Source organism: Trachymyrmex cornetzi, unplaced genomic scaffold (assembly GCF_001594075.2).
Source record: "Trachymyrmex cornetzi isolate Tcor2-1 unplaced genomic scaffold, Tcor1.1 scaffold56, whole genome shotgun sequence".
NCBI classification, from domain to species: domain Eukaryota; kingdom Metazoa; phylum Arthropoda; class Insecta; order Hymenoptera; family Formicidae; genus Trachymyrmex; species Trachymyrmex cornetzi.
The window spans coordinates 1,281,796-1,308,006 of record NW_017299871.1 but is presented as its reverse complement, the minus strand read 5'-3'; the positions used below and the strand labels follow the sequence as shown (position 1 = coordinate 1,308,006).

The 26,211-nt window shown below is 37.4% G+C and overlaps 1 protein-coding gene across 1 annotated transcript; it reads left to right on the top strand.

Annotated features, from left to right (window-relative positions):
* Nucleotides 1–1,901: 1,901 nt before the first annotated feature.
* On the top strand, nt 1,902–23,922 carry LOC108766002 (zinc finger CCCH domain-containing protein 13). The gene is made up of 8 exons (XM_018515008.1): nt 1,902–2,105; nt 11,315–11,361; nt 14,245–14,381; nt 16,456–16,671; nt 19,460–20,136; nt 20,271–20,470; nt 20,531–20,702; nt 21,145–23,922. The coding sequence occupies exons 2-8, from the start codon at nt 11,322–11,324 to the stop codon at nt 22,865–22,867; spliced, it is 3,165 nt and encodes a 1,054-aa protein (XP_018370510.1). The 5' UTR covers nt 1,902–2,105; nt 11,315–11,321; the 3' UTR covers nt 22,868–23,922.
* The last annotated feature ends 2,289 nt before the right edge of the window (nt 23,923–26,211 follow it).

Below are 26,211 nucleotides of genomic sequence, written 5' to 3'. Positions count from 1 at the left end.
CGAGGAATGAGAAGCATCGTCCTTGGTGGCCGGTGATAGAGGAAGAAAGGACTCGTCGACTTCTCGAGTGGCCAGAAAGCGTCATGGACCTCTTATAAACCTGTGACACGAGGCCAGACCCTCCTTTCTGTAGCGAGCAGGATCTTCCATTCGGCTTCGCAAATTATTGATGAAATTTCTAAATCTTTCAAGAAGAAACTTCACAGATTGAAGTCAGCTCAGTGTTCGTAATTTATTTGATTCTAGTAATTAGCAACTAAGGCAATTACATCTGCTCGGTTGACAGCAAAATTTATCTCTAGTTCATTTATCTCTAAAAGAGATAGTTTAAATCTAAAAGAGATAAGTTTATCTCTAAAAGATGAGAAACTGTAAACATTAAAGTGTCAGAATTTTTTCCTCTTTAACTAGCAGAATAAATCATATGTACATCTAAATATAAGTATTTCAAGATAAATTAGCAAGATAAATTATCGATTCGACTTTGTCTATTATAATACAAATGCAATGAATCTTTTGCCTGATGTGACATGACGTAATGTCGAGAGTATGACAATTCTTACATACAACCATTTTATAACGGTTATTACGTTCCTAAGGAAATCTTCACAGCTGTATTGTAGATGACGTATTGCTATTTTCTGTAAATGTCATTCGTCAATAAGTAGCATGCAAATTCTGCTTGTTTAATGTCATTAACGGTGCTTTAATCGCGCGATTGTCGCCTGGAGATCCGGTTACTCCCTTTGGTATCGGCAACGCTATCAACTTGATCCGCGACCCTGAAGGTAATTTATTGAAAACTCGATAACGACCGTGCGCGATTGTCTCCGTGTACGAGGATTACGAAAGATTCGCCACGGAGGAGAACCAGCTTCCTACATTTCACCAGGATTCGCCGCGGTGTCGCGATGCGCGGGATCATTACCGCTTGGAAACATCCCCGAGGCATGCGTGTCGCCTACGACTATTCTCAGCATCCTTTGTCAAGATATTAACGCCCGACGTTCCACTTTCACTCGGCTCTTCTGATTGATCTCTCATACGTATCCTTCGTGGTATGCACGCTTATAGGTTTCAGGTCAGTGACAGATGACGAAGGGACCGGCGACGGATACGGAATACCCTGAAGGCAATGAGAGACCTTTGATAGAACGCCCTCCCCCCATTCTTTAAATACAACGCAAAGCAAACGTGACAATAGGTGTCGAATACAAATGCCATAAAAATTGAACTATTCATTTAACCGATTTCATCCACTCCTATCTGTCATCTAATCGCGATTGGATCGTTCACGAAGCTCGAGCACCAGCGATACCCAACGCGCCACCCATAATTATCATGAATTATCAATTGAAGTCAAACAAATCGCGACTATATATAATCATTCACATATGTCGGTCTCGTTGTAATTACACGTCTGGGTGGTTCATTGCAAAGTATAGCCGTGGATCGATCTGGTGACTATTGCAGGCTGAAAGCAAATATCACGATTGCGTGCTGCCGCACGCAGCAATGACCTTAACAGCATCGATATCGAACCTGGGCTACAAAGCACGAGAGCGTCTCGTTCTGTCAGGTGGCGACGCAGGTGTCTTTCTACGTGCCGTGCCTGCTCGCCAAGTCTCTCATGCCTTTCTCTCCCAGTCTCTAGGTCCTTAAGCCTCCAGTGGAATTACGCCTATGCCCGGTCAGGCCCCGAAGACGCCAATGCACCGCTCGACTCCCTCCTCCAGCCTCATCGTCGGTCGTAGAAAGCTCTCAACCTGACGATGGTGGTCGGAGCGCAACGCTCCTGCTGGTGGCTTTTCCACTTCCATCGCGCAGTCTTCTGGCCGGACCGGACGCCGCGATCTCGCCCTGCACCCGCACGAAAAACTCGTCGTCTCGTCGTCTCGTCGTCTCGTCTTCGCGGTCCCACCGAAAACCGCACGGCGGGCATTTTCCGGGCGCACGTCACCGTTAGTTTTCTCCGACGAGGTGCTCGTACCTCTCATTCGTAATCGTACCGTATTTTGTGAATTTGCATTTCAAGTGCCAGTCGATGTGAGGACGGTGGGTTTCATGAGGGATTAGCGAAAAACGAGCGGAGCCGAGAGAGACAGGTTTGATCGCCTTTTCATCTGTTTGCGTTGTGCGCTCCGAATTATGTTCTCCACTCTCGCTGGAGCTGCGTAATCGAGAAGACCGAAATGAAATTCTGAAATTCTGACGGATTTTAATTTTTTTTTTTTTATTTCGGAGTAAGGCTCTCGCAGCTATTGATCTTGCGAAATTTTCGTAACGTTGAAATTTTCATAACGTTAAACGTTTGTTTGTACAAAACGTTTGTACCTATCCTACGGTGAAACGCACTATATGTACCTACATGTTTTATTAATTTCCAGCGTTATATCGGATACTTGTGCGCTCCTCGAAAGCAAAGAAAGCGAAGCGCCACGACATTTCGTCGAATTTAATGAAATTTGTATAATGAAATTTGTTACCTCACCGACCCTAATTACAGTGTTTATTTGGAAGGAGCTCTCAACTCCAGCCTGCAGTCAAAATATCATTGTTCTCTTGCGACAGTTCATGCACGTCAGTCTGAGATAGCTTTAAAGAAAAAAGTTTCGAGGCATTCGTCACTCTAAAAATGCTGCATCTTCATTATTTATTAGTTATACAAATAAAGTAATAAACTGCCACAAAGTATAAATAATATGCGGCTGGTGGTTCAGATTCATCTGAGTGAACAGAGAAAAGGATCTATAAAAATGAGGAACGCGAGCATTAAAGCGAGTCGCTTCGAAGACTGCAATAAAGACAGGACTTTCGCTACTTGTCGCATCCTGTGCGCCTTCCTGCCCCGTCTCGTCGTTTTTTGCATCTCGGTAGCAATGACAACGAGAGCAAACTGGTTTTATCACTGAATTTTGCCAAGTCCGATCACTCTCCTCGAATACGTTTCCGCTCGAACGAGTCGGCGCGAAATCGAAAGGGTCGCGCGAAATTCCACTCAAAATAGCGCGCGATAACGCAATTTTCTTTGCGTAATGTTTTCCAACGCAAGTAGTCGAGCGAATATCGTTCCAGCGAAGTCACGAATTTCTAATCTGCTCGTCGGGAATCGCGAGTATAACGAGAAGAGAGTTCGTTCGGCTTAAAGACGGTATACTCGGTCGCCGCACACGTGTGCACACACTCATGCATCCTCCGCACACATCGTAACGACACGCACGCATCGAGTACGCACGCTCGCTCCTTGAATCTTATTCCCGCTGAAAACTTTCGTCGGTCTTACGGTAATTTATTCGTTTTACCAGCAGGAAATAAATCATATCCTGCAATGAAATTGCGGGGAAAAAAGTTTTCGTTCGAAAAGGAACTCTGACAAAAGATATGTAAGTAGGTGAGCGAAATAATTAGCTAATTTGTAATCCCCTCTCCTACTTCCCACGTAAATGTTAATACGTTAATTATTGAAGTCTCTCGCCGTTTGCATGAGAAAACTTTGAACTGATATAATAGCTTCATCGGTTTATAGAGTAAAACATTTCTCGAACGCCTTAACTTTCAATCGAATCACGATAGCGTTCGCATTCGTTGCGTTTTTATTGTGAGTTTATCTAAATCAAGAATTCTCACCTCGACACTACTTCATCGATTAGGCGGAATATGTTTTCCGTAACCTCGAATGGTATCCCAATCGACCGTTCTCTCTCTGTCTCTTTCTTTCTCGCTCTTTCTCTCCCTGTCTCTCTTTACCTGTGTAATTCATCGCCTCGCTCCGTCCAATGCGTTCTAACGCGTCCACGTTCACTTTCAATCGGTGGATTCCGCGAGGCGATTGTACACACGTTTGAAAGTGAATTTAATTTACGCGAGAAGCGCGTTAGACGCGACACGCCTTTACACCTCCTCTTAATGAAATTCGACCTTTTTTCCAATTCTATCTATTCGTGATTTGATTCTATGGTTTAAAACACATCGCGGCGCACAGTTTCATTGCTCTTCTCATTAAGCGGAAGAATCTATTCTTTTCGAAGAATGGTGTTAATTGCAATAACAAATATAGTTTGTTTCACACCAACTGATTTTGCCATTGTATACTAGTTCAGAACGTATCCCATATCGCATGAAATATAGGTGAGTTTTTTAATTCATCGATTGATCAATCGCATTATGCACAAATGCGATTGATCAATCGATGAATCGATGAAAAACTCGCCCTGTTTTAGAACTATTTCTAAAATATTTCATTACAGGATTTAAAATATTTCAGAAATTTTTACATGAAATATTTTTGAAATACAAATGTTATGCCAAGAAATCAAAATTTTTTTAATATTCTTCTTTTTTTGCAATACTTGTATAATATTTCTAAAATATTTTTGTAAAATATTTTACAATGCTTACAAAATATTTTCGAAATATTTTATTGAAAAATTAAAAAAAAAATGATTTACATAAATATTTCATGTTGTGTGGAATTCTTCGAAAAAGAACAGACTATTGAGACGTTAGAAACCATCGGTATCTCAATCGATCTTCTAACAGTTCCAACGTTAATCACGATTATTCAATTTGTATCGATTCTCTCGATTTCTACAAAAACCACAAGGTATCCCATATGCCTTCTGAACAGACCAGCAATACCGCAATATGCGCAAGAATTTTCGCCGCGCGCAAACTTCGTTGTTACATAATTAAAAAAGTTTCGTAATCAAGCGGCCCGCGACCGGCCCATTTTCTCGGCGCGCCGATGGTTTGGTGCAACATGACGCAGGGCGCAGCAGCAACCGCGACAGTAGCATCGACAGCACGTGCTCGCCCGTTTGCGGGTTCTTTTTCATAAACAATATTGCACTGTGCCACGACGTTACGACATAATCCACGTCCGTCGTCGCGGGCAAGCGCGAGCGCGAGCGGTGGTCGGCTTTCTCCCGATACGCCGGCGGAAAAATAAACGAACGACTTCGCCATAATCGAACGCCAGGATAGCTTTACTGCCGATCAATGTGACTTGCGAACGATGAAGCGAGAAAAAGTCCATTTTCGATCGGTAATTAATGAACGGACGGATCCGCAGTGGAGGAGCATGACGATTGACATGGGAAACACTTTTACCGTATTCGCAGAAAATGCGCTCGGGAAAAGTGAAGCCGCGAATAAAATAACTTCTATTTGATCACCGCAGTAATTACTGAAGTACGCTTCAATTGGAAATAATTACACAGGAGATACGCTCACGAGCGGGGATAAATAAAATTTTAATCACCACGATGGCGTTAGGAGTCTTAACTGTTCGGGGATACACGGGGTATACGGTAACTGTTACTTTATTATCTTGTACCCGCCGGCACGTCTCGCTGTAAATAACCTCTCGGTGGATAATCGCATTCACGGAAAGGAGAATTAATAAGTGAGAAAATAGCCCGGGCAAAGCCATATGAGCTCGAGGAATGTGTATATAATACGTATCCCCGAGTAGCACATAAATAAAAATAACGGTGCAATAAGTTACTTCTAATTTCTATGAAGCAAAAAGTCGTTATAAAGTCATTATATTGTTTAGGCGTGGATTTATTTCATATATCTAAGCTGAACACTTGATAAATGTTCAGATACAATATTTCGATTTATCCTCACTTTTAGAAAAATAATTTCTGTCAAACAATTAAAATATTTCTTAGGTACGATTCTCATTTCTCAAATTTCTATGACATTACATTCGATTTTCAAAAAGATCAATTAATAGTTGCATTAATAATTTTACTTATTAAGTGTTCAGCAAAAGTTACTGTAATTAATACAATTATTAATCAATCGTTTTAATTTTTTTTAAATCGAACATAATGTTATGTCATAGAAATTTGAAAAATAAATCTTACGTGCAACCAATATCTTAATTGTTTGATGGAATTATAGATTTCCAAAAGCCCAACGACAAATCGAAATTTTGATCATCAGCACTTTCATAGTAAAATAACCAGATTGGCGATCGTGTCAACGAGTAAAAAGTATGTCACACGTCCTTCATGCGACGTTACGAGAGTCTACTTCCGATAAATACTCATTTATTTTACAAGCTGAATTTCGTGATCGGCAAAAATAATGAAATAATTTATTAATTGTTACCGTAGGAAGACGTATGTTCGCAATTAACGCAACAATGGATCGTTTGAAGTACCTTGATGTTGAGTTACGTACAAATACATTGAAGAAACTGTAGAAAGCGATAAACTACATTGTACGTCTTATACAATAAAATTTATAGTGCGGTAGGAAGCGTCCGTAAAATATCTCTTATATGGACCCCCATCGGACCCTCATTGTGCTCTCCTCTCTAACGAACAATCGTTCGCACGGAATAGGAAGAGTAGGAAGACGATGGCGGCGCACCGACTTCACGACACATTAATCGCGCTAATTATACACGAAGCACAAGCCTCTTCTTAAGGGAGAAATTCGTAGGAGACGGATTCGTCCAATTTTTCATTCTGCGCCCACTCTTAAATAATAACTTTCGAATAGTTTCGCCGGCTATCAAAACATCTATCGCGCGTTATTCGCACATTGCACTTACGTAAAAACCGTAATGAAGCATGCAGGGCTATTTATTATGTTGATATTAATAGTCAATTCGTGGAATTGATATACATCGAGAACCTATCAAAATATATAATTTTTACATCGATAATTTTAGTAAAACTAATCGAACGAACCCACAAGATTTTTTTCCCTTAGTGACCACTATGTCGATATTACTTCTGTATATATAGGAATTGATCTTACACAATAAATTGGTAAAACGACGCGACCGATGGTTTACGGTCGAATAAATGTTATTCTCAACCAAGAGTGAAATCATTTATTCCAAAGCCGGTTCTCACGTCTCGACGAAACACTTTCTGATCGACTCGACCGAACGAATTCTGAGTGTTGCTCAATGACAGTTCCTAATCAAAATTAAAGTATTAGTTGAATTTTAATCAACTTGTCGAAGACATGTTTTACGTGTATCGAATTTAGAGTCGCAGCAATTAATCGATAGGAATAGCGGCAATTATTCTCATTATCGCTTTATTGCGCAAGCGAATGATCTACGATAAACGATACCGATTACTTCAATTCCGTGGTCATTGGAGCGTACGTTAAACTCTGAATGCAAGTGATGGAAGCTAATTTCTGAATACCATCGTGACCGTAAGCCATTTATGTGTTTCATGTACTTATTCATTAAATTTTATTTTGTCTTAAGGAAGAAGTTAGACGTATTTCCTTTACGTAAATTATTAATACTCTGCTTATCGTGAGTAACGTAAACAGTACCCTCGCAAAAAGCACATAAATGGATTATGGAAGAATTTCTAAATTCTAATAGGAGAAATCGTTCTAGTGTTAGAACGGAAGCTTTGGAATGTGGAAATGCGATATACTGGTGAGATATAATAATTATAATATTTTAAATAAATCACTTTTTAAGTAGCAGAATTAAGAAGAAACGTTATTAAGACGGATCACGTTTCATGGTTGCTTATTTTAAAAAAATAAACAATTAGCTGTAATAAAATGTTCTTATAAATCAATTCTAATCTTTCTATCCCAATATAATTTTATTTAACCTTATACATTTCTTTGATTTATTTCTCATTATAATGATAATAATTTTGTTTTATAGGCTCTGCTATCTTTCCAATATTTCAAACTCCAAATCATTTTTGCACGTTCAGATACGTTTCTATATTTAAATATGAAGTCTTTTATAAATATATATTCGCGAAGAAAATGTCAAGATCTGCTCGATGCGTATTTATTTCATTCCAGACACAGCTGCGCAGAATTTTGTTTTGGTCGTAGCGCTCAAAAATTTCCAATGCGGCCCTGGCGTTCGTCCAAGCAAGTTCAACGTTTCATACTCCGCAACCAGATAATAATCTAATTTACGAAAGATTTTTTTTTTCACGCGCACGCACGATCAACAACTCTCATTGTAATTATTAACGTTTGTTCTGCATGCGTTTGCTTTGCACAATCGTATACACTTTCTACCTACAAGGCAAACAATGCCTTGTAACTAATGCAACAAACACCCTTCCTTCGCTATGGATAGCAAGATTAAAATAGCGAGAAGCATTTTATTCGTGACTGATTCATTGATCTGACGAATCATAATCGGATTAGATCTATTATAAGCAGATCTGCTTCACGAAGATATAATCGTTCTAGAATATACAAGGTGTGTCTGGCTTAAACCTTTGTTCACTGCTCTGTTAAGAAAGCAAGCAAAATATGCTACAAAAAGTCTTTATTATACGCAAATATTTAAAAAATTTATTGCTTTAATATTTTACGAAATATATAAATTATTTACTTTTTAATTAGAAATTTTATAAAACAAAAGTATCCATAAAATATATCTTTCTTGATATTATCTTTTTCTCTCACACGCTTTTTATGTAAATTTCGACTATGAAGAAAATTATTATCATAAAGTCACATAATTATACAAACATAATATAATCTTATATTATTTCCATTGAATCTTAATAATGTTCGTTAATGAGAGAAAGAACAACATTCTGAAAAAGCGAAAAAATTTTCTTGTCAAAATTTCGCAATATGTATTCGCACTTTTTTAATTAACTATTTCTCCCATTGCATTGCGTGTAGTCGGCATCAATGCATAATTTTTCTCGATCGTCGATTAATTCAATAATACAGTTCAGAGCGAATATTCGCATAGAACGTATGAGGAAATGAAAGCTTGTTGTGTTTCAGCGTATTACATTTTTGAAGGCTATATTTTGTAACCGCATCATAACGTAATGTTTAGCACTATTTGAAAAAGTTTGTTTATTATAATAGGAAAAAATGTATAAAAGTTTATAAATTATTAAAGAAAATTAATTAAAAATATCAAAGTTCAAATTTCTCTTGAAATATTATTTTTTACTCTCAATTTAAAAAATAATATAAATGTTTCTTTTTCTTTACAGCTGTTTTTTAAAATTAATATTCTACCTAAGATTTTTTTATTATTCAAGTTTTAGAGAAAGAACATAAATAATTCATGAAAGATTAAGAATCTTTAAAGCATATTTTTTGCTACACTTGTGAGGTTTGATTTAAGAAGGCGAATCAATTGAGTAACTGGTACCATCACTTCCGGTGACCTTTAGTGGGCGTTCGATGACCGTTACTTGTTGATCGTAACCAAGATAACGTTACTACTGACGTATCTCACATGTATCTTAATAAGAAAAATTCTGTCGAAAAATGTTCCATAAACGATAATAATCGAAACAAGTACAAATTGTACTTAGATTGCATCTCTTATTCTTGTAATGTATAATTAATAAATTGAAGTTTCTAACGATATGATAATTCTCCGTCACGCATTAAAGTTATGTTTACACGGTAAAATATTGCGTATCTATTTATCTAATATAATGCATACATATATGTGCCACAGGAAATAGGTAAATAAAAGATATAAAAGAATTGAAAGAAAATAGTAAATTATATAACAGCATGATTACGAAATATACAGCTCCTAACATATTTTGCTGACTAAAACTTGTGTTGAATATAAATTTATAAATTTTATTACGATCTAGTTTGCACAGCTTCCGGATGAAACTGATCATTGATCTGGGGAAGACTTCCCATACTGCCTGAGAACTCGTTCTTCGCGTTGTGACACAAACAAAAGGAACAATTACGAAAACTTGTGTAACTGAATAATGCAGTCTTGTATGCAGCGTGCAGGGGGTATCCTCTCTCTTTCTTTCCTACTTTTACAAAAACGATAAGAATCTGTTTGAGAACTGGAGCGCGATAGCGCGCTTAATTAATGCGAGCATGTACGGCACATTTCTGTACGGAAAACTGAGAAGAACGTAGGAATTGCGTGTATTTACATTCGAAAATCACGTGCCGTCTCTCTGCTTAATTAAAAACGATAGGCAAGAATATGGATTCGCATCCTGTTGCGTATCTTACTTAGATCATCGTAATTAATTAATTTGTATTAATCGAATACCGGACATATCGTAATTTTATAATCTTATATAGTCATTGATAAATCTAATCTCAAATTGATTAAATTCGATGACTCAAACCTCATTAATAGCTAACTGTACAAGTCGTAACAAGTGTATGACCATTATAATACATTCATGGCATGTTACTATTCAAGTCCACAATTGGTAATCTAATTTGGTACTGGAAGGTTGCAAGGTTACTTTCACCAGACGAGAGAAAAAAAAAAGGAATAAAATCTTAAGAGCATGATGCCATTACGGAGTGTGAATTATCGATGATGATCGAAACTCCGTAAAAATCAAGGCCATCTGTTACATCTATACGAAGTAGCAATTTGTAGCAAATTTAACTCAATGTTCAATAAACTTCATAAGTAAAAGTCGTGATACACAGAATAGGTACTATAAGATTTAAATGTGACGTGCCAGACTTAAAAATTCTAAGGCAAAGAGATTTCAATCTTCTGGGTAAGAATGCGAACCCGTTATTATTATTGTAAGAACGCTGCAACAATTATCGCTCGCTGATGGTCTAACATAAGTTATTAAACCAGAATATTACCGCACCTTCTTTGAAAAATTTTGCAAATGCTCTTTAAACTATGTACTCCGGGAGCATCGATAGGCTATGATAATTAGACATTCACAACCGCTACTACAAAGTCACACCCGATATTACGTGATCGCGCATTTATATAACACCCGCATTATCCTTGCATTATATGGTTAGCAGTGGTGACAGCACAGAGAAAGTTCCTATCCGTTCCCATATGCTCGAGCACCTCTACAGTCTACGCGCGGTGCTAAGGCACTTCGCTTTGATTATGCTCGCCGATGCACAGTGCTGTGCGATTGTCATTCAATACCCCGAAGAATTCGACTAATATTTCGCAACCGTAGAAACCTCTCTGTCCTCAAAAACGCCTTGGGCGAGAAAAAAATTGACGACAAAAACATTTACAAAAACGTCGCGCAAAATCGAGAACTTTGACATTTCGATTAAAAAAAAAGCAATATTTTATACATTTAATTACGTTTAATTTATCATTACTAAATTACATTTTAATTATATCTCATATACGCATACTGTAATTTTATTAAAATTGTTAATTCTTTATAGATTACATATTAACATTTTAATAAAATAGTAAATTAATATAATCCTCTTTTAAAATTTTATCAAAAAATTATTTTTAAAATTAAATTAATTGGAATACAGATCAATTTACTAATTGAATAATAATTATTCCATCACATAATTAATGTAATTAATTTATTTGTTACAGTGCCAATATGCGGGAGAAACGATGGCTGCTGCTGCTCGCTCTGTACGGTAAGCTAATTTCTATAGAATCTGATGATTCTTCGTTTCCCGACGATCATGATTCCCCGACATTAAACGGAACTTAGCGGGACTTTTACTCGATTTCTACTATTTTTTGAAATCCTGTTTAACGTTCCGCAGAAGAAAGAATCTCTTTCATTGTCCATCTCGCAGTTCGCTGTGATGTCGAAGTCCTTAGTATTTTTGGACTTTCCACGGCTGCGGAGGAATGTCGAAGAGACAGTGGACGACCTTCTACACCCGAGAATTTTATATCGCACGTAAATCGAGTTTCAACGCGACTCCTCGTACAATACAAAACAGTGACTGAAACAGCCTTCCATAATAAACAAAAGAAATTGAACAAGACAATACAATGAAGAGTTAAATCTATTGATATTAGCGCAGATAAGACTCGGCAGCTATTTATAATATTTTAATGTTTTATATATAGAAAAGTAATTAATTTAGAAAATTAAAAAAAGTATAAATTTTTCTTTCAGATTTTGCTCTTAGTGTGAATGTCAATTAAAAGTTAATTTAAAAATTTTTCCTGAAATTTATAATTTATCATTTATCTGTTAAATATATATATATATATATTAATTTATAATTTATCATTTTTCCTGAAATTAAAAAAATAGTGGATTACTTATATTAAGTAGTCCATGAAAATTAAATATGCCGAGGACAAAATGGTTACCATCAACCGAGAAACGACAGATTATTCTTTAAAAATTACATCAAACACATTTGGTATTCGTATTGCGATTCATGGCTACGTGCGATTCGCAAAAATGTTTTACAGAAAAGTTGCACGAAGAAAGAGGGATCTGTTGTGAATGCCAAGAGATTTCCTTTGTCTCGTCGCGAAGCATGAAATGTGTAATCTTGAGAGTCCGAAAATTCCGGATAAGATAGTTGGCAGACACAAGCATTAACGTCATCCATTTTAGTGGCGACAAAATAAAGCTCAAATCCAATAAAGACAAAATTCCATGCCAAGATTGCGTTGTGCCTGTTTGCTAACGCGTTCTGTGAAGTCGCTATCGACCTGTCCATAATACTCATTAGAGCGGTTTGTATCAGTCACGTGACACCATGCGTTAGCATTTAGAATGCTTTCTGACATTTTCGCCGGTTGGGCAACATTCAATTTGAGGTCTTTAACCACGTTTAAAATCATGAAATAATTTAAACCGCTGTTATTGGGGCATCGTAAAACCTTTACGATAATGGGTGACGCTATATTAATCTTATAGTGATGAACATAACGTCGACGACTAACATCTGATCATCGTTACGCATCAACGTAGCACGTAAAACTTGCACGTAAATGCGTTTCGTGTCGCATCATAATTTCTTAATGAAGATTATCGCCGAGGCGAAAGAAGATTCCGTCACCGGCGTCACGCCCTTCGAGGGAAGAAAATGTCAGATCATTCCCATTCGATCGAGACTACGCGTCGCCGACAGACAATTGAATGAAGCAATTTGTTTATACGCCGACATAGAAATAGCGGTAACGATTTCGTCATGAAAACCGACTTATCGTATAACGTTTACAAAGAGGGAGAACGCCCACGTTAACGTTTCCCACAAACGGAATGCGAGCGTGTTCCCATATAATTCATTTTTATGCAACGCCGACCTGTACGGTACAGCTCTTTATCGATCGCAGCCTGGAAAAGTATGATCCCGTTATACGATCGCCGGGCCTACAGTACATTTTCAACATCACCTTCGAGGACATCCACTTTCCGGTCCATAAGCCGCGTTCGCGTTGCCGCGCAACCCTAATCGATTCAACGAAGGCGTGAACAATCGTTTTTACGTATGCTCGACAATCGTCTCGAAAATAACGGAAGCAAGATATAAGAAACGTATAATCGTAAAAACAGCGAGTTGTAAGTCCTATAGAAATTATTAAACGGTTACCTGGCTGACTGTTTTCTATATTCCAAGTTTTATTAATTAATCGAGTAAAGTGTGTTAGCGGTAGAATTTATTTATAGCAATCCTTATTTTTCTCTGTCTTCGAGAAACTAAATCCAATACATTCGCAGCGTGTGAATTATCGATTGCATCCATCTATAAAGATATATAACGTCGGGAGATAAGCCTTATATAAGAAAATAAAACAGTTTCTGCCTTAATTCGCGCTTCACGGAATATCCATACCTTGCATCTTAATTTCTCCAGCTGCTGGTTCTCAAAATAGCCTTGAACTACTTCAAAACAGTCGCAAATGTGATTCAGGAGCAAGGCTTTATGGAGCCATTAATAATTAGAGAGACAGTATTTATATATATAACATCCCTTGTTTATTTTAGAGTAAATTTAAAGACAGAGATGGAAACAATAAATTTGACTAAAATAAGAAGTCATGAATAAAAACAAATAAACGAGACAAATATGAGAATCTACCAAAATGAAATTTCCATAATTGATTGAAGATTAACGCAGAGTATTATGAGCTTATAACATATGTGACTCATATATTGTACACAAATCAACAAAACGTGGAAAGGAAACGATCAATCGACAGCCTTGATCCGTTTTAACAACAATTACCCAACCAAATGCGCTCGCTCGGCGAGAGAAAATTGCAACACTTATGTTGGGTTCTCACCATACTCCGCGTCTAAGTTTTGCAACGCCGACGCTTCTTCGCGATTTACGTAATTTGTGGATGGCCTTTTTCCTTAATGTATCAGACGACTCATCGGGGCCATCGATACTCCTCAGGCGAGCAAACCGAACTATTTTTACCTCGGACGTGATTAGTCGCGCAACTGTAGAAAGTCATGACTTCTACCCACGCTATCTAATGATTATTAAATGCACATTAATATATTTTTACGTTTTGAATAACAAAATTGCTTTTTCCAGGAATTCTATTGGCCCACGCTGTCTCCGCAGCACTCAAGACCAGGCCAAAATTTAAGATTGCGACAACTTCCACAACAACGACCACCAGCACAACCGAGGAACCTCAAGAGGAAGAAAATGATCAGGCGAATTCGGAGGTATGTGAAAAAGACAACCATGTTTAGAACAGATTACAAAGTAGTACAATTAATTCAATGTTATTTAAGGATATTTGATTAATCAATAATTATATAAATTCTGATTTATTATGTTTTCAAATTTGAGTACAACTTTGCGTCAACTAAAAACCGATATACAATCTTAGATTAACAATTATAATCAAAATAATTTTGATAAATTCAATTTTGGGTTTTACATAAATACAGTAAAAAAACATTTTGTACTTGCGTTAAGTTTAGCACAAATGTTCCAACTGTATTATAAATAGGAGTAAAAAATGCATTTCATATAACTTGCATACTAGTATTATCGAACTGGAATTATACATCCTTGTTTCAAATCGTGCAATCGTGTCGTTCAGGTGGCACGACGTAGGCGAAACATAATCCTTTATCGATCGTTGCAAAACCGACGCCACAGTCACGATGATCGTGTACCAAACGAGTTCTCATTTCGCCAATGCTTCTTCGCGAATAAAAGGAAATGTCACGAATGCAACACGACGTAAATTAACCGGTAATACATCTTGGAAGCAAGGAGCTCATTGACCACCGTGATAATATGATAAACATCGCGTGTCTCGTTCCAAATCACGAAGACAGCACTGCGTAAACTTCTACGTCGCGTAAATCCGGTTTAACACCGGGATTCATTCGTATCTGCATCTGCGAAGGCGCCGTAGCGCTTTGATTAATGTGTGTCGGCGTCAAATCAATTAACGCTCAAGTGAACTCACGCTCGACAGGTTCACCTTCGTACACAAACGAACAAATATGACATCATATCGAACTCGAGTGCCCATAAATATCGTATCAAACTCGAATGCTCATCGCTAATCATTATAGCACGACGCAGCGGCTTCTTCAAGCGTGAAATAACTTTTTTACAAGATACCAGTCTATCGGACGTCTATACGCGCTTTTCCGTCCACGATACGCGGAAATTGTCATTATAGCAAAATCGGTATTGAACCGAGGGCTCCGTATTTCCCGTAGAAAACGAAAGCTATTTTATGAGATTTGATACAGTCATATATTGGGTTGTCACAACGCATTTTTCAGCTCAAAATTGTGTATACAATATCTTCCTTAAAAATAAATGAAATTTAAATTTTAAAAGAGTGATTTACTTTCAAAAGCTTACTATATTTTTTGAATTTATGTAAGTTTAGTAATTTTTACATACAGAAGACTACCAGCTGAAAAAAATGAAAAATTTTCTTCTCACTTTGTAGGACTGTAACATGCCTAAAAAAATTTAAGACCATTTCGACTATCTATCATAAAAGCTTGCAGATTTCCCTGGAAAATCGTTTTTTAAAAATATTCCTATGATTTTTTGTTACTGAGTTATCACGGATTAAATAAAAGGAGTATTTTGACTTTAGTTGCTCATAATTTCATTAAAAATCGTGACGTAATTATTAAAACAGATTCTTAAAACTGAAGCTTTTCTATATCGAATGGTATAATTAAATGTAGAATATATATAAATTTGAATTAAAAATGTGACAAAAATACGTCATGACTTTTCCGACAACCCCATATTTATAGTAAATTAATTTAAAATTTTTTCAATGCTGTCTTTAACGTTATACATGGTACACAAAAAACTTAACTCTTACCATACTAATATGGGTAACTAGTGACCGAGCGATTCCTGTTCGTGCAAGTTTCTTTGAGTATTTCGGTAATTATAAATTATACTATATTTTATTTATTTTCCAAAATAAAGAGTCAATATTTATTCTAGAAAGTTGGAAGTAGGTTGATGAATTTTTAGAGATTTTTTGAATTATTTTGAAGAGGTGAAAAAACAAAGAGATTTTAGTGATCCTTGATAGTATGAATGAGACATCAAATTGTACATAGTACGTATAAGGGTTAAGCAACAAGGAAATCAATGTTGGATTTGTAACTGCTTATGTCATGGCCTTTTACGGTCTCTACTGTGACTGGCCAATTTGCTTACTGCTTACTGCTTAAATTTTTTTGTATGTCATGGTCCTTAGTTAAAATCGCGAAAAACTGTAATATTCATTTTACTTTCCAGACGACAACAGTCGCGATCGAAACTAACGGAACGACTGGGCACACTTTAACGGGAATTCCACAGATCGACTACATATGGGATCCGAATTTACCGCGCGAATTAAATGGCTATAATCTCAGTGATTATCCATTCTATAATAGTATACCCGAAGATATCGACTTCAAATGCGACGGTTTACACGACGGATTCTACGCCAGTGTGCCGCACAAGTGTCAGGTAATTAAAGCTTAATTGCACTTAATTATAGAAATAGTATCTAGTCGAGAAAATATTATAGTAACGGTATCTTTGGAAAGAAAGTGAAAAAGTAATGCAAATTTCTAACGTCGAATAATGTCCGTTATAACAAGCAATACGCCGATTAAAATCCATTTATTAAAACATTATTAAAACGAGGTGCTGCTAGATATGCAATTTTAAACAGATAATAAACTAGAATTACCTCTTCGTTAAAAAAAAAGATGTCAATTCAAATGCGGCAAGAGGGAAATCAGTTGTCGCCTGAATGAATTCTGAAGAAAGATCTTCCAATGTTTTCATCGCGTAATAAACAGGTGTCAATGATCCGAGAGCATTGCCTTCTAATTTCTAACGTCGACGGAAAACAATCATCATTACTCGATTCTAGTGATCGGTCGATGCCATCTATGAAAACTTGATTGATAACCGTTGACATCGACGCGAGCAACCACGAACGAAAGCGAGTTCTCGGGCAAGACGCGAATGCAAAAAAATGCGTATCGATTGAGCACACTTTTACCAATCATCGCATCGTTGAGAGCGATCATTTCACCGCGAATCTCAGCACGAATCCGAATCACGGGTTCGGCAAATAAAACCGATTGAGAAATCATCGTTACAGATTCATTCGCGTCGTTTGAATGAAACAAAATTATATAGTTCTGGTGTAATTACCGTATAGACACTAAGCAGTAATTATTGTATATCTGTGTGTAGCGAACGCGAGGCATGAGTAATATTTATCGTACAAAGTCGAAAAGATCAACGTCGCTGCAACTTAAATCATTGCCGATTTTTGATAATTCTCGTTCGTATGACAAAGATAGATCTTGATAATAGTCGTGCAATTGCACGACTAATCGAAGATTTGTCATAAACATAAAACTGTATTATTGCTACGTATAACCATATAATGTATCATTGCTATGTATAGCATACAATAACGTATAATATATCATTGCGATTAATACGTCGATAAAATTGAGGTAATTGTGTCTTGTTAAGGAGCGCCAAATAATTGGTAGGTACACGGTTAATTTTTCTATTGCAAGACTATTGTCTATTGCAAGAGCAATAAACTAGAAATCGATATCGAAAGTGAAAAATGTATTTTGCCGTCCACAATAACAAGGTCACCATGGAAAGAAGCCGAGGAAGAGGACTTTCGTGGTCTGCTACGCTTCCCGTCCCTGACCGTTCCGCGATTTACGTGCGCGCGACTCCTAGAATTGTGAAAGCGATTGCAAAGTAGCCCCTTTCCGACCGGACTCGGCTCGTTCTCTTATCGATCATTTTCGCGGGACTGCAGAACGAATGGAGCATTGTCATGCAAATGTAACGAGCAGGGTTCGTCGGCCCGGGACGTGATCTACGCAGCGCGTCGTAGAAAAAAGGACCGCCGGGAAGATCGGTCATCCTGTGTGCTTTGCGAAAGATTTGTCGCGGAAGAGAAATTGGGAAATGAGCAATTAATTCGTCACTGGCTTCCCGGAAATCACCTGCGATCGCTTAGATTATTTTCTAATCTTCCCAGTCTCGGGTAGAATTTACAATTGTAATGAGTCCTGCTAATTAATACTCCCGAACGTGATCGACGTAACGTTGTTAACGTTTGCAGGGACAATAACGCTCATATAACTGACGACACTAAGGATACAAGAAGATCCTATCATATACGGAAACGTTCAAGTAAAGAAAGATATGCGTTCTGAATAATTTTAACTCTAGTTCATGCAAATAACCGTGATTTATTTTCTGCATTTGCCATAGGGAAGTCTCGACCAACCAAACATTTTACCGACTTTCCACCGTAATTCTTCAGAGTTGAAATTACCTGGGATCGGAATCTTCGAAACGTACAATATTATATGTGATTCATTAAAATAAATTCGACCAATAATTTTGTTCAATAATTAATTAAATTGGTTCAATTTTTAATTATAAAATCTGGAAGATAAATTGAAATAAGGCTATTATAATAATATCAGTAAAATTACAATGATTCTAACTATACTGTATCGATGAAATTACTTCATACCATGTACGTGCGTGAGACTCGTTAGACGCGCGATCAGACGTTCGATGATCGTCTGACATTTATGTACACGTTACGAGTTGAGTAAGATTCATGATCTATTATTGGAAGGATCAGAGCTAACTTCTACTTTTTACAAAGATCTCACAATCAGTGAAACGGTGCCGGACACTTATCGAAAGGATGTGCTCTGAATGATTCTAGATAATTCCCCTAGATAATTCTACGGCATTTGTACGTTCCAGATAATACCGCACACAGACATGAGCTTTTTTTTCATTCGTGGCCGTACCGTAGAATGTACGTTTATGCGACTCCGTGCAATTATTCGCACTCGCACATTCGCGGCCGCCGTGTGAAAGCTACGTCGGTGGCGTGTGCGGCAAGATCGCCCGCGTTCGTTCTCGGTGAAAAGTGTGCTGAAATCATCGTGTCGCCAACGTTTCGTTACTCCGAGAGGACGGTCAACATAACGAATCGTGAGCGAGATTCGCGCGGTAGGCAATCAAAAAGAAAACGACCGAGGTGCCTTCAAAAATCTCGAAAGTCTGACATGCGGCGCCGATTTGCCGCCCACTTTCACCCATCGATCGCGATTCGATTTCGTAAACGTCCGGCGTCAAAATTCATTCCGTATTCTTAATGGCCGTCGCAATTAACGTCGCCATTCTTATTGATACGGTAGACGTGTCGCGATAATTCTAACATTGCACATATGTCCTCCTCAAGGTCTACCATCATTGTCTCTTTGGCACCCGCTATGACTTCCTGTGCGCCAATTTCACGGCGTTCGACCAGAAGACCTTCATCTGTCACTTCGTATCCGAGGTCGACTGCGCTAACTCCAAAAAGTATTGGCACAGAAACGATGCTCTTTACCAAGCTATTACAACTACGACGACTACTACGACCACCGTGGCGCCGGTAACTGCGCCGACCAGCAGAGCTCCTGGACGTGATCGAATTCCACCTAGAAGAAGACCTCCAGCGAGAAGAAGACCCTATGATTATTACGAGGAAGATTATTATGACGATGAGTACGATCGCTCGCGAGATTTCATCGGTCGAGACGACTACGAGTACGACGATCGGAAATACAGGCGGGACCGGGATCGTGAGTTCAGGGATCGGGATCGTGATCGTGACTTCCGGGATAGGGATCCGCCAGCGCGCGGTAGAGACGATAGGGATCGAGATACCACTAGGGACAGATATCCAGCAAGGGGGAATAGAAGGGAACCACCCAGGTCGAGGGATCCGCTGGAGGATGACTCGAGACCTCGGGGAAGAAATCCGGATCAAGGTGTCAGATCTACATCGAGAGAGGTAGAAGATTCAGATGTATACGATAGACGCCCGGAGTCGAGAAACAGGGATACCGATGAACGAAGATATTCCGATAAGAGGTGAGAACATGCTGATGTTGATCCTATCGAAAACCACTTCGACACATCTTATATATGCAACAACACTTTTAGATACCGTATTGTTTGAACGGTACACGCTTACGAAACTTGATATTACATTCTGTTCACGTCAGATACAGAGATGATTACGACGATAAGGAACCTGCGGCACCTTCGGCGAGCGCGTCGTCTAATGCGGAAGGCCTGGTGAAACCGGCTGCACCTAATACTTCGGTTTATTCGAGGCCAAGAACACCACCAAAGATTAGACGGCCAGTACCACTTTCGGAACAAGATAAATACGCGTATAAAACCACTCCTGCGCAGCCAACAGGTAAAATTATCAACAAAAAAGTTAATAAATCGGTTTTTCAAAATAAAATTGTGATTAAAGAGGAGCCACGACGGCGACCAGCGGATCTGGCAGAGGATGACTATTACGATGATGAATTAGAGGATATCAGACCGAGCAGGAGGCCACTCAGAAGAAGACCTTCGTACAGAGAAAGAGACAGAGACAGAGATAGAGACTTCTATGAAACTCGGGATCGGGATCGTCCCCTCAGGTAAGGTAACGTACACAACACCGATAAAGTTATATTCAAACTAAACTACTAAAAAAAAAATTCATATTCATAAATGTTAGTATTGCTTTAAAGAAAGAATAACTATCATTGTAATTAAAGTAAATATCATAATAAATCACTAATTATATTTGATGTTCATTATATCGATTATCATTCATTATTTAATTATATTTTCTCTTAATTACATTCAATTATATTTATTTTAATGATAACATCAAGAAATACATTGTTGACATAAATTATTGATAACATATTTTACCATCAAAATTTTCGTATAAAATTCTAAAATTGCTTTCTTTATAACAAATATAAAAGGGTGTTGTGAAAATCAATCTACAAAAGTTTAATGCAACCATTGAACTTCATAATCATTAACAATAATTAATATTGTAATTAATGATAATGATAATTAATTTTTTAGAACTCGTTATCATTCACCGCCAGAAGAAGTACGACTCAGAACGCATCAGGATCGCTCGAGAGATCGTTACTACGAACGAGACAGAGATCGAAATAGGGATCGAGCTCTCGAGCGTGGAAAAGATCGCAGCCCCGAGAGATCCTCAGATCGCGATTCACGAGGAAGGTCGCAAGATTCTGAAAGACAAGAACGACCGTACTCGTCACGGGTTCTCGATCGCGAGAGAGAAGCCGAACGATCGCGATCCTCCTCGAGATCGAAGGATCTATTGGATACCACTGAAGCATCCAGAAGACCCAACTCGTACGATCGAACAACCGAGAAGGCCACCACTACAACCACTTCTACCACAACAACTACGACGACTTGTTTACCAGAACAGCTTATTCGTAAACCTGAAGAAGACTCTAAAGACGCAGTGACCGATCGATCGGAAAAGCCATCTTATCCGGAACGACCAACTAGACCTATTCAGACTCAAAGTGGTCGTGTGGTGAGCGATACCGAGGATTATCACAGAAATTTGTCCGAGAATTCTCAGAGACCGTCTCAGCAAGTGGATTACCAAGATAGAGACCTAGAAGGTAGAAACGAACAGAATCATCAAATCGCGTATCCGGATGAATACTCTTCCGAGTATTACGACGAGCCATTGGAAGAGCCACCGTCTTCTCCTCCACCTCGAACCACCGTTCGAATCGTGAAGAGGCCTTTCCTACCGTCTCGAGGCGGTAATCCCAATCCGAGAGGATTATCACCGGTCGGCTCTAAAGCACCGCATTCGTCTAGAAGAGACGAAGAAACAACAACTGATCATCGAAGCACTTTAGGCGAGAATGACTATAGGAATTATTACGTGCAAGAGGAACAAGAAGATAATAGAAACTTTAATCATCAGGAACCACCTCTGCGATCGGATAATAAGCAGACGTATGACGCTTACAAAGCCGTTCAAAGCGATCTTCAGAAGAAACAACGTCAGGAAGAGTATGATAGTGCGATATCCAGACCGGCGCTACGAAAACCGATAGAGAAGAATAATGAGGAGGAAGTCTCGAGAGGATCTCCAGAAGATCTGTCGAACCCCTCCAAAGAATACTCCACTCAGAATCAGTCGTACGATTCGCGTAACCATCAAACCGAGAATCTAACGCCTAAATGGATAGAAAATTATTCGAGCGAAAAGCACGCGAATGTCGGCAATGTGCAGACATCCTCGGGTTCTCCGATTCGCAGCAAAGTGAGACTACCTTCCGTCGAGACCACGCCAAACATCTACAGCTCGACGTACAGAAACGAGGACACTCAGGAACTGCCATCGGGACCAGGTAGCTACAGGGCAAAGCAAAGAATCAACGAAGTAACGCATCGCCTTCAGGATATTCCCGAGAGCGAGTACGATGTTACTCTGAACGACGCCCTGACGCCGACGTTGGTTCAGGAAGCTAATTTGCCGAGCGGATTCGTTCTACCTCTTCACAGACAGCTCGGTAGAGACACCGTGTTACAACCTTCCGAGAACAACTACAAGCTCTCCAGGCCGATCAATCAGCAGCAGCAACAGCAGCATCAACAAAAATCGTTTATTCCGAATCAGTTCCTGCCGAGTATCAGTAATAACGATCGGAGTCGAGCGGTGTATTACAGGACGCCGGAGGGTGTACAGATCAGCGGAGCGCAATACAGACAGCAGAGACCGTGGCAAGATTATACGGCGTACTAACGAGATGTACACCGTAATGTATCAACTACGAGTATTACGAGGAAGTGTTTGAGATTTCACGAGGAAGTGAAGTTTGAGGCGTACATCTTGCTTCAACGAGACTAATTTATACTGCCACCGAACAACTTAGGAAAGACACTTTCATGGAAGAGAAACACTGCGTTCTTTTATGAAACTGGCTTTCCACGAACGAATCCATCGCGTTCGATTTTTAGCCCTGTTGCAATCAGATCAGTGTCTTTCATTCCAAAGAACGCGCGAAGCACTCGTCGCGCCGCTCTGAGGGTAGAAAATAATCTGCGGATGATTCAGTTAGATGTTAATAACTCGCGGGATTTCGAGATAAATTATTGCAAATTAAAAGATGAGAAAAAAAGATGAGATTATTGTCAATAGATTATTGTCGCGGAGTGGCACTACGCCACGCCTTTTGGAAAAGAAACTACAACCCGATAGTCAGACACAGAGAACAATGAGATATCAATCATCCTGATATTCATCGATACTTATTCACGCATACCGCGATGAAAAGCAAAGGCAGGATTAATGTTCAACGATATAACACCGATCGCAGATAACTCGTTCTGAGATCTTCGCTAGAGAAATTCTGAATAACTAGATCCACATAAAATAATGTAGCACTACACAAATGCTGCAGCATATGTCATATAATAAACTCGTTTTCCTTCTAAACTAGCAACGTGATGCAATAACAGAACTTAAAACGTGATACGTTCTAATAACAATGTAATTTGCGATATTAATGTCATTCACACATAAATCGTCATTGAAGTTTCAGGGGTGCTGAAAAAAAATCTCCATTTTTCTTAACTATAAACAAACTTGTAAATAATCGTGTAACTCTATATGCTATACACGTTCGTTAAATTGCGATTCAAAGTATGTGGTCTTCTATGAAAAAGAAATTATATATACATTAAGTTCTATCGTCGAATTCGATAGCTATTACTAGCGGATAAGTCTTCCTGAGCGTATATCTTGTCTTAAAGCTATGTCGATATATTTACGTATGATATAAAAGAGTGAGAAAATTATATACTTACGTGTTATTCATTGCCCCTCATTACATTTTGATGGCTGTAATATGCAAATATAGCAATAATACTTGAAAATGTTCAGTTGCAGAATTTTTTGAGATTTTTATTTTTATTTGTACTTTATAGTACAAATGACATAAATTACACAACGGAACATCTGCCTCTAATTATAAGAAATTCATAAATATTACAAGGTGAAGTAGAGAAATTCAGAAATCGCGTAAAGATAACTAAATATAACTTCGTACTAAAGTTTAAAGCGACAATTGTTTTCAAATGACTTTAAATAATGCTGCTTACACTGCCTGTTAATGTGCAAAATGTATACAGAATGTTTTTGAAAGATCTGAAATTTACTTTTTGTCATTAAAATATTTATTGTAAATTTAATTTCTAAATTAAATTGAATTGCAAATTAATTTTTTGAAAATTTATTATTGGTATCTTAAAAAGGTCAGAATTAAAAAATTTTTTTTTTCAAATATACCAACGTCAACTTTTTTATTCCTAAAAGTCAGTAGAATAAATTCTCAAAGTTTGGTCAGATTTTTCAGAAACGTTCTATATGAAGTAATAGAACTGTATCAAACATTGGTATCAGCAACAGTTATGTATTATTTACACGGAAAATATTTCATAATTAGATTATTCATTGTGCCGAGAAAATGCAATCGATCAACAACGAAAATTCAGTCATATAACATAAAATACATCACAGAGACATGATTGACAACTTAACGGAGCCACGAATACACAAATTGTTGTAAATATCTAGTTCTTTGAGATAAAAAGAAAGAAAACACTTGAACTATCTCGATAGAGAAGAAAGCGATATTCAACAAATATTTATTACAATTTTGTATAAACGTGGCTATAATAGTAACAGGATATTCAGTCATCAATATTAAAATGCACTGACGTAATAACAAATGAGCAGACAGTACTAGCCATACTTTGGATCGATAATAAATGTGAGTTGTCGCTGTATTAAAACTAATGCAATTATAGTAATTCGCCAGTACCACTCGCCGTTCTCAGATTTGTACTTGCGAATTATAAAAATATCAAATCTAGACGGCGACCAAAGTCACTACTATACATTGAACAGTTGCTACGATCTTTTCGGGTTCTAATGCATAGATTCTGTACAAAAATGATAGAGTACAAGAATAGGATACGTATATAATATATATAATTCTCGAAAGCTTATTTTATTAATCTTTTACGAGCTAAAGCTCGCATTTGTCATAAACGATATATAGATAATACATCTTCCAATCACAATTAGATTAAATTATTAGGAAGAAATTGTTGTTGGCAAGAGTATGCAGTCCCGAATATCGTATTTACAAATTTTATTATTTTACAGAAATGTCGAAGAAATTAAAAAACAAGACTTTTTTTGGTATAAATGCAATCGCTTCCAAATTTCCTGCAGTTTAAGTAAGTACTAATTTAGATCCACATAAAAATAATAAAAAGTTTATTTGGCATTCGTCCTAAATTTACATATCAGTAATGGATTAATAGAAAAAAATTGTATTATTTGTAAATCGCAAAAAATATTTATAGTAGTTATTAAATACCTAAATTTAAATATTCCTTTCAATGCTTAAATTTAATTATTATTATTATAGAGATCAAAAAATTAACCGTAATTTAAGAAAATTTAAAAGAGAATAATTTTGGCGTATTAATCACATTACTTCATCGAATATTATTTTAAAAGAGAATAGACGTAATCCTATTCACAATAATGACACAACATTTAATACAACTTTCCTAAATTCCAGCTATAGCGAGGATGGTGATAAAAAAAACGATCACCTGATTATTATACACCTATTAATAGTATATAAGATTTACTGACCAGCTTATTTTAATATCAATGTAAAAAATTATGCTCTCAGTGAATGCTTAGAATTATCATAAACATAGTCTATTATGCTTTATATTTCTTAATCAACCATCACATATAAATATAGATTCGGCAACTAGCGTGAGAGTAACAATGCTTTTACAACCTCGATGGATAAAGTAAACGTTACATTTTGCCAAAAAATATTTCATTTTTTGGAACTGCAAGCATACAATTATGCATGCAATTATACAATCATTATAATTATATAAAGTATATATATATATATAATATTTGTATGTCCTCGACATTAAGTTGACAATCAATGTTTAATAATGGCTGCGTTCAACAGAACATTTATTTTGTAACTGTTGAAAGTTTTCTTCGCGCTGATTGGATTATACTTTTTAGATCTAGAAGAATGATCC